The sequence below is a fragment of the Lipotes vexillifer genome, unplaced genomic scaffold (assembly GCF_000442215.2).
Source record: "Lipotes vexillifer unplaced genomic scaffold, Lipotes_vexillifer_v1.1 scaffold680, whole genome shotgun sequence".
Lineage (NCBI taxonomy): Eukaryota > Metazoa > Chordata > Mammalia > Artiodactyla > Lipotidae > Lipotes > Lipotes vexillifer.
In genome coordinates, this window is record NW_006780838.1 from 1,925,863 (window position 1) to 1,935,708 (window position 9,846).

General features: G+C 52.4%; 1 protein-coding gene across 1 annotated transcript in view; it reads left to right on the plus strand.

Moving 5' to 3' along the window:
- The window catches only part of SCARF1 (scavenger receptor class F member 1), a 9,088-nt gene extending 2,239 nt beyond the window's left edge, over nucleotides 1-6,849 (plus strand). Inside the window, exons 5-12 of the mRNA XM_007454217.1 lie at nucleotides 1-169; nucleotides 1,409-1,627; nucleotides 2,041-2,169; nucleotides 2,967-3,070; nucleotides 3,567-3,687; nucleotides 4,958-5,082; nucleotides 5,174-5,320; nucleotides 5,990-6,849. The exon at nucleotides 1-169 is cut by the window's left edge and continues 44 nt beyond it. Of these exons, the coding sequence (XP_007454279.1) occupies nucleotides 1-169; nucleotides 1,409-1,627; nucleotides 2,041-2,169; nucleotides 2,967-3,070; nucleotides 3,567-3,687; nucleotides 4,958-5,082; nucleotides 5,174-5,320; nucleotides 5,990-6,849 (1,874 nt within the window). The remainder of the gene's footprint in view (nucleotides 170-1,408; nucleotides 1,628-2,040; nucleotides 2,170-2,966; nucleotides 3,071-3,566; nucleotides 3,688-4,957; nucleotides 5,083-5,173; nucleotides 5,321-5,989) is intronic.
- The last annotated feature ends 2,997 nt before the right edge of the window (nucleotides 6,850-9,846 follow it).

The window sequence follows — 9,846 nt, forward strand, 5'->3', positions numbered from 1 at the left end:
GCGCCTGCCGGCCTGGCTGGTGGGGCTCCGAGTGCCGGCAGCCTTGCGAGTGCGTGCGCGGCCGCTGCAGCGCCGCCTCCGGCCTGTGCACATGCCCGCCCGGCTTCCGCGGCGCGCGCTGCGAGCTGCCCTGCCCCGCAGGCCGCTACGGGCTTCAGTGCCGCGACAGGTGAGCCGGGGCAACGGGGGATGCGGGAGAGAAGGGAGGGAGGAGGGCGTGAGAAGGAAGGGAAGAGAACGGGAGGGAAAGGGGACGAGCCGGGGGCGCAGGGAGAATGTTGCGCAGAAACAGACAAGGATGGGGTGAAAGGAGGAAAAGAGTCCCTCGACGCCCTGAAGTCCAGCCTCGCCCACCACTTTCATCCGCTTACTGTTAAACAAAATACTACTACTAGCAAGCCGTAGAAACAGATAAAGAATCAACATTGTGGCAAAAGGATTGCAAGGTCCCTCTGAAACTCAATGGCTTTCAAACTTTGACCAGTTCCACCCACAGTAAGAAATGTTTTACCTCCCATCATATATAATATATGATGCGATATATATTAACTGAAGTAAAAACTTAACCGGACAACACACATATGTACACCGAAATGTTTTCTATTCTCTCTCTCTCTCTCTCTCTCTTTTTTAATACTGGTCAGGATCTGTTAAATTGATTTTATGAACTCCCTTCCTCACCCTACTAATGAGTCTGATCCAAGCATGTGATCCCAGATAATTAAGTCTCTGGAGGGAAAAACTTCAAGTAAGGATCAATGAGATATTAAGATAAGATAAACCTTATTGGAAAAGTTGCTAAAAGAGTAGATCCTAAGTGTTCTCATCACAAGGAAAAAACCTTTTTTTTTCATATTTTGGTATCCATATGAGATGATGGATGTTAATTAAACTTTTAGTGGTAATCATGTCACAATATATATGTGAGCAGCACTTGAAACTTATACAGTGCTGTATGTCAATTATAACTCAATAAAACTGGAAAAAATGTAAGATAACATTCTAGTGGTGAAAACAGACATTTTATGCGTTTTCATAATGCATAAAATGGCATAGAGGATACACTACTGAGGACTGCTCACGCCAGACCTCCGAGATGGCATGGGTGGAACGGAGGAAGGGGAAAAGGGGAGGAGGGGAACCCTGGGCAGAAGGGAAGCAGAGGTTGAGGCCCTAACTTGGCTTCCCTGGCTGGGCTGGGAGCTCCTGGTGACCTTGGGACCCAGGGAAGGATGGGGCTCAGAACCAGGGGTTAGGAAAGGGCTGGAATCCTACTAGAGCCCACAGAGATAGTCCGCCCAGCCTCTCTGTTGTACAACGTGGGGCAGCTGAGGCTCAAACCTGCCTGAGTGGCCCAGCTGGCACCGGGAGGCTCTCCTAGTGTTGCATGTACTCTTTCTCTTCCCAGCTGTGGCCACTGCAAGCAGAATGAGCCATGCTCTGCAGACACAGGCAGCTGCGAGTCCTGCGAGCCGGGCTGGAATGGGACTCAGTGCCACGAGCCCTGCCCTCCTGGCACCTTTGGCGAGAGCTGCAGGCAGCAGTGCCCCCACTGCCGGCTTGGGGAGGCCTGCCAGCCAGACACCGGGCACTGTCGACACTGTGACCCTGGCTGGCTGGGGCCCAGGTGAGGGGGCCAGCCTGCTCAGGGTGAGGGTATACCTTCCTTCTAGATCCTCACCGCAGCGGCTCCCTCAGGGAGAGCTGCCTCCTCCCGCAACGCATACATTCACACAGCCCTGGGGGCCCGCCTCCTGGGGAAGACTGAGGTGCGAGAGATGGGTGCTAATGGGGCCCTGGGCACAGTTTTCCTCCAGCTCCCTCACCACTCAGGCTTCCCGCCCTCTTCTCATCCAGGGATCTGTAGTCTGTCACCTACTGGCTCTGGCCTCAAATTCAAGGCCCTGTTTGCACCTGAGCTTCACTGCTGAAAAGTAGACAGCTGGGTCTCTGAATCTACAAGTGTGGGCAGATGGGTGAGGCCCCTCTGTGGGGTCCAGGCCTGCCCTGCTTCCCATTCTGAGTTTTGCGTCACCTCAGGTGTGAAGACCCCTGCCCGACTGGCACCTTTGGGGAGGGTTGTGGCTCTACCTGCCCCACCTGTGTCCGGGGGGCCTGCGATGCTGTGACTGGGGAGTGTGTCTGCAACGCCGGCTACTGGGGGCCCAGGTGAGGACCGGGGCCCTGGAAGGAGGCAGGGGCCTAGGTCGGGCCTCTGTGCAATCTGCTTCCCAAACTTCCCTTCCTGGGCTTCTCCATCTCCCAGATTCCCACCCAGCATCCTCATAACTAAGAAGTTATTCCTCTTGTTGTGGGGTCTGCATCTTCCAAAGGAGGGTCAGAGTGATGCTTAATCTAAAAGGCCTGGCTCCTGAGCTAGGAGTTACTTAGGAGGAGGGCGCCAAACCCCATTGTTGTTTCCCTAAGGTCTTCAGGTGGTAAAAACATAATCAGTGTCCCTATCTCCAATGTCAGGTTTTTCCCACCTGTAGGATAGACTGTAGTATCAGCTGGAAGAGACCTCATTTTATAGAGGAGAGGACCGAGGCCCAGACAGTTAGGGGCAGGGCTGGGGATGGCTCAGACCTCCAAACCCTGAGGAAGTGTCTCTGGATTCCATTGGCATCTTGCTTATTTCACATTAGCGCCAGGTGGGCAAGGGATGAGGCTCATGAGAGGTGGGCCCTGACTGAGGCTTACACCCTGGGGGGCCTGGGAGCCAGGGGGCAGTTTGTGGGTGGTCTCTCTGGAAGATGGACTTAGGGGCTAAGGGATTCTTCCAAACGCTGCTAGGGGTGCTTAGAATGTGGCTGAGAGGTCAGAGGAATCTGCGTGGGCATCATCCAGGGAAGTCTGTACGGCAGCGGGTGGGAAGCAAGTGCCCAGTAACCTACCCTCCCCTGTCCCCTGCCCACCTCCATGCCTTCTCACCCAGCCTTCATCCTGTCTCTCCTGTCACCCCAAAGCTGCAACACTTCGTGCCCATCTGGCTTCCATGGAAACAACTGCTCTGTTCCCTGCGAATGTCCAGAGGGAAACTGCCACCCTGTCTCTGGGGCCTGCCAGCTGGGTAAGGTGTAAAGAAGGGTACAGGGAGAAGTAACCGGGGAAAGAGTGGCCCTTTACGTGGGCCCCGGGGCCTCATTACTTGCCAGAAAGGCTGGGCCCTCTTCAGAGATGTTCTCTTTACTTGAAATCTGTATGGGTGCTTTGGGGCCCCCTGAAGATGTGACAGAGCCTCTGTCCTCTGGGAAACCAGGCTAGCACCCAGGAAATGAGCGGACAGGGCTGGACACTGGGATGTCTCATCAGGCCCGAGAACTGAGGGCAAGAGTTTGTGGAACAGGCCGTGGACCATCGGGAGAGGACAGACCAGTGGGGAGGCTGCCTGGAGGAAGGGGCCTCCAGGCTGAGCAGAGTCTACATCTCTTAGAAGAGTGGGAGGGGCCCACAGGTGGAAGGTTCCCAGAATCTCCCCAGAGTAGGCAGTTCAGAGCTAGAGATGAGACGTGACGTATGGGAGACAACATGGCCCTGAATAGTCGCCCGTCCCTGGCTCTCCCTAGGATCTCATAGTCAGGATGCCGCCCTCATCGCGGGCATTCTTGTGCCTCTGCTGCTTCTCCTCCTGGCCGTCGCCTGCTGTGCTTGCTGCTGCTGGGCTGCCCGGCTGGATCCCAAGGACAGGTGGACCCTGGCCCCTCCCTTCCCGATTCCACAGCTCAGGCCATGGGTGGAAGCAAGGTGGCATCTGGTTTCCTTTCAGGGCTGGGGATGGGCTGGTCTTGTCACACACGTAGGTCAGAGGTAACGAGGTAGCTGGCAATGGCTGTGGCCTGGAGACACCAGGTCAGCCATCTGCCCTCCTCAGAAGCCTTCAGTGGGGGAGGTTCTGAGTCACGCGTGAGCAGGGGGCCCCGGGCACCAGGATGGCAGAAGGCAGAAGCAACGGGACAGCTCTGGGCAGGGAGGGGAAGAGACCAGGCCTCAGAAGGGAGAGTGCCATAAAAGCCTGAGCAGTGGTTTAGCAGAGAATGTGGCTTTTCGAGAAAAGGAGAGGCGAGGAGGGATTTGAGCTTGCGGGCTGCTGTGGGGAAGTGGGGAATATTCCTTGCACAGAGCTTTGTTCCTTTACAAAATCTCTTCGTACTTCTCAACACCTTGGAGGCTCACAGCAGCATGGAGGTCTGGAGCAGGGCACGTGGGGCAGGAGGATTAGCATTCTCAATTCCCAGGAGGACAAGGTGACCCAGCTAGTCACTGGCATGCGCAGAGCCCGTGGCCGGTTCTCTGGACTTCGTTTTGTCCTGTGTGCTCGTATTAGTTCACACACTGCCCCTTGATCATGTCCCCCTCTGTGCTGTGGGGCATCCTCAGACCAGCAGACCCAGTAGCCTCCCCACAACCCCGGGGCATAGAGCCTGGAGGTGGGGAGAAGCCCCTCACAGGAAGACCAGGACATGTGCACAGACTGTCTGAGGAATGGTAATGATTGAAGCTGTCACTTCCAGCTTCGGGGCGGGGACAAGAGTGGGCTTCCTGGAGGTGGTGCCACTTCCAGAAAGATAGGTGAGCTGGGCTCAGCTGGGATGATAATAACACACTGCTGCATTTGGGGGCAGCCCCACCAGGTAGCTGGTGCTGTGCTGGGTCCTGAAAGAAGTTCTGATAGATAGCAGCTGTCCCCATTTTACGGATGAGGAAGCTGAGGCCCAGAGAGGCAAAGTCTGAGCCACAGTTGCTGCCTCGTGACTCTGGAGCCACGCTGCCCTCTGCGACAGGCCCAGATCTCAGGGTCAGTAGTTTGGACTTTACTCTGTAGTCATAGAGAGTCACTGAAGTAGACAGTCACTCTGTCACACGAATCCCGGGACCAGAATGGTCCTGGCCCTTTTCTGCTGCCCCCGTCCCGCCCCAACCGGGGTCTCCCTCACTGACGACTCTCCCGTGCCCTCAGGCCAGCGAGAGATGGAACCGCTATGTCCAGGATGAAGCTGCAGGTCTGGGGGGCACTGACCTCCAGCCTGGGCTCTGCGCTGCCCTGCGGTTCCCTCAGCAGCCACAAGCTTCCCTGGGTGACAGGTAAGTGGGTGCTGAGGGTCAGGGGCTGCAAGGGGACAGGGCTTCCCCTGGGGCTCTGCGCCTGACCTAGAGCCTCCCCCTCCCGCCTCAGTCTTGCACCATGATCCGGAGATCCCCTTCAACCATAGCTTCATCGAACCGCCTTCGGCTGGCTGGGCCTCGGATGACTCCTTCTCTACTGATCCCGAATCTGGAGAAGAGGACGAGGGCCCTGCCTACTGCGTGCCACCCCAAGAAGGTAGCCCCCGAACAGCCCACTCAGCCCCTGAGCAGCCCTGCTCATCACAGCCTCTCCTTTATTCCTTCAGCAAACGTGTATCAAGCGCCCGTTCCATGCCCTTCACAGTTCCTGGCAGTGGGATGCAGTAAAGAACAAGTAGATTCCTGTCCTCCCCAAGCCTGTAGTCTGGTGGGCAGTAATCAGACACATGTGCGACAGAGTGATACATGCTTTCATGGGGGACATGCAAGTCGGGGCTCGGAATCCAGCCACGTCAGGGATGACTGGAGTCAGGGAAGATGTCTCGGTGTTAGTGGTGTTGGAGTTGAGCCTGGCAGAATCAGTAGGAATTAGCCCTGGGAAGGTTAAGGAGAGTTGGGAATGATGTTTCAGGAAGAGCGAACAGTATACTCGAAGGCCCAGAGGTAAGAGGAACGTGGCCACGTGGCGCTGAAGGAGTTTGAGCATGGTTAGGATGTGACATTAGTGCAAAGTAGGGCGGGTGGTGAGAGAAGAGGGTGGAAGCAGTAGCATCTGCCTGAATAGGCCCCTCCCCTGCCTCTCTGCATCCTCACCCTCTCCCTTGCCCCATTTGGGGGGCCTCCCAGAAGATGCTGAGCTGGGTAAGCAGGATGGATTGGGGTAGCCAGCCCAGGTTTGGCCAAGCTCTTCTGTCTCCTTTTCCAGGGATGGTCCCTGTGGCCCGAGCAGAGTCACCAGAGGCCAGCCTGACCGGAGGTCCCTTCCCTCCTCCTGAGGATGCCTCCACGCCGTTTGCCATCCCGCGCACTTCCAGCCTAGCTCGGGCCAAGCGGCCATCGGTCTCCTTTGCTGAAGGCACCAAGTTTGCACCACAGAGTTGCCGAGGCTCCGGGGAGCTCTCCAGCCCTCTCCGTAAGCCCAAGAGGCTCTCCCGGGGGGGCCAGCCAGGTCCTGAAAGCCAGGAGGCCGAGGAGTCCACAGGCCCAGAGCAAGCAGAAATGAACGGGGCCCCTCCTGGTGCCGCCAGCCCCAGGGATTCAGTCACTGGCCGCCGCCGGCTCCCGCTTAGTGGCCGGACAGTGGCTGAACGTGTGGAAGCCATCGAGGGCAGTGTCCAGGAGAGTGCAGGCTCTGTGACCACAATCTACATGCTGGCAGGGACACCCCGGGGATCTGAGGGCCCCGTCCGGTCTGTCCTCCGCCGTTTTGGTAGCTTCCAGAAAGGCCAGGCAGAGCCTAAGGTCAAGAGTGCCATCCCCAAGCCTCCACGCCGGGCCCTCAGTCGGAACAAGGGCAGCCCCGGGCTGGCCTCTGGCTCTGCCGATCAGAGCTCCAGCTCAGCCCCAAGTGAGGAGCTGACTGGGGCCTTGGAGTCTGCAGGGACTGGGCCAGAGGAAGTGGCCAGGGGGCTAGGGGATGGCATCAAGAGCTCAGGGAGGGGCCCGGAGCTGGACCCTGAGGGTGGTCCCCTAGAACAGGATCCCCAGAAGCTGGCTGACGAGGAAGGGCAGGAGGAGCCCCAGTATGAGAATGTCGTACTCATCTCTGGGCCACCAGAGCCCTGAGGACCTTGAATTTCGTGAGTGGGAAGACAGTGGATGGTGCTTAGGCATCCGAACTGCCCCGAATTAGATTGTGTTTTGTGCTGGGAAAAGATCCCAGGGCCAGGAAAGACACGCTGGAGCCCCTGCACTTCCACCGGGACATGTCAGAGCTGGAGGCCAATTGGCTCTGGCCCTGGCCATGCTCTGGGAGTGGGTCTGGAAGGCCTGGGCAGAGACCCCACAGGATGGGGTCAGGAAGGGGAAAGAGATGGCTGCAGGGACTTTTTCTCTGTTGTCCTGTACTCTGTTTGCCCCCAAAGGCTATTCTTTCCTTCATTTGCAAAACATTTTTCTGAAATGGGAAACAACCTAAATGTTTGATGCTAAAAGATTAATCAAAGAGCTATTCCTTATGAAAGGCTCCTAAACAACCATGATAAATCAGGTTGTGTAAGAATATTTAGTATGGGAGCATGTTCACACTATCCTGCTACGTGTAAAAAGTAAGTTTTCTTTTTACAAATTTCATTCCTTTTGGCCTCAGAATGCGTGTTTAGAATTCTTCCATTTTGTGTTTATCTTGTGACTCTTTTACAGACTTTTTTAAAAAAAGATGTATGTACATAAAAAAGATTTGAGGGAAAGGCATGAAATGGCATTTTTCTCTGGGAGATGAGATTGTGGCGGATATTTATTTTCTTCTTAAATTTTTGCATAATGTACAAATTTTCTACAGTGAACGTTCTTGTTACTTTTCTCACTAGGTTGAATATTTAAAATTATAATAGGCAATATTCTTCGTTAAAAATAAAAAGTACTAACATTATAGACATGTCTAGAGTAAAAATGAGATTTCTCTTCTCCCCAGAGGATTCTGGGGGATGAGGGAGGGGCCAGACTTAATTTTCACGGAGTGCCTGTTGGTCTAGTTCTGAATACTTTCCTCACATACTTGTATTAGCCAGTCAGGAAATAAAGAGCAAGTCCCTCCGTCCCAGTGTGCAGAGAATCTCATGAACAGTTTAGATGCTTCCTTTCAAATGTCTTTCTGTGCGCATGAAAATATAAGAACATACTGTTCTGCAATTTGCTTTTTTACTTAGCAGTATAACCTGGCTATCTTTTGATGTCAGTAAATATAAAGCTACCTCTTTTTATAAAAAATGGCTGCATGGGATTCCATCATGTGGAAATAACACAGGTTATTTAAACCATCCCCTGCCTATGGGGATGTGGGTTGTTTCTAATTGTTTTGATACAATAAATGATGCAGTGGACAACTCGGTCTAAATTTCCTTTTGCATCAGTGCTAGGTTTTCTGTAGAAGAGCTTCCTGGAGGTGGAATTGCTGGGTTATGGGGTAAGAAAATTAAACATTTGAGTATTTACTCCAATTGGCCCGCCGAAAAAAGTTGAATGGCTTTATGTTCTCATAAATTATGTTGGCATCTATTTCCCCACACCCAATCTGATAGGTTAAAAGTGATCTCTCATTATTTTAGCACGCACAAAAAATAACTAAAGTAATAACATTTTTAATTATTAAAAAGTTAAACTCTTTGTACAGATAAAAGTTTTGGGTTTTGTTTTGGTTTTTTTTTGGCCGTACCAAGCAGCTTATGGCATCTTAGTTCCCCGACCAGGGGTTGAACCTGGGCCCTCAGCAGTGAGAGCACAGAGTCCTAACCACTGGACAGCCAGGGAATTCCCCAGATAAAAGTTTTTTGTTTGTGGGGTTTCTGTTGTTGTTAAGTATCTTCTTTTTTTTTTTTTTTATAATGTTAATTTTTTTGTTTTTTTTAAATTATTTTTGGCTGCGTTGGGTCTTCATTGCTGTGTGTGGGCTTTCTCCAGTTTCGGCGAACTGGAGCTACTCTTCCTTGTGGTGTGCAGGTTTCTCATTGTGGTGGCTTCTCTTGTTGCGGAGCACGGGCTCTACGCACATGGGCTTCAGTAGTTGCAGCATGCGGGCTCAGTAGTTGCGACACGTGGGCTCAGTAGTTGTGGCACACGGGCTTAGTTGCTCTGCGACATGTGGGATCTTCCCAGCCCGGGGATTGAATGTGCGTCCCCTGCATTGGCAGGCAGATTCTCAACCACTGTGCCACCAGGGAATGCCTGTTTGTGTTTTTTAACTATCAAAAATGATATCATTCGTGCATCCGATGTTCACAGCAGCACTATTTACAATAGCCAGGACATGGAAGCAACATCAGTTTCCATCAATAGATGACTGGATAAAGAAGGTGTGGCCTAGGACTTCAGGTTCGAGCCCCGGCCCGGGAAGATCCCAAATGCCATGGAGCACCTAAGCCCATGAGCCACAATTACTGAGCCAGCACTCTAGAGCCCGTGAGCCACAATTACTGAGCCCACGTGCCACAGCTACTGAAGCCCGCGTGCCTAGAGCCTGTGCTCTACAACAAGAGAAGCCACCGCAATGAGAAGCCCGCGCACCACAACGAAGAGCTGCCCCCTCTCACAGCAACTAGAGAAAGCCCGCGCACAGCAAGGAAGACCCAACACAGCCATAAATAAATAAATAAATAAATAAATAAATTTTTTAAAAAGAAGACGTGGTCTGTATACAATGGAATATTACTCAGCCATAAGAAAGAATGAAATATTGCCATTTGCAGCAAAATGGATGGACCTAGAGATTATGATAGTAATTGAAGTAATTCAGACAAAGAAAAATATCAGATGAGATCACTTATATATGGAATCTAAAAAAATAATACAAATGAACTTATCTACAAAAGAGAAATAGACTCACAGACATAAAGACAAGATTGAGGTTACCAAAGGGGAGGGAGGGAGGGATAAATTAGGAGTATGGGATTAACATATATACACTACTATATATAAAATAGATAAACAACAAGGTCCTACTGAATAACACAGGGAACTATATTCAATATCTTTTAATACACTGTAGTGAAAAAGAATCTGAAAAAGAATACATATATATATTGGGAATTTTCTGGCGGTCCACTGGTTAGGGCTCCACGCTTCTAC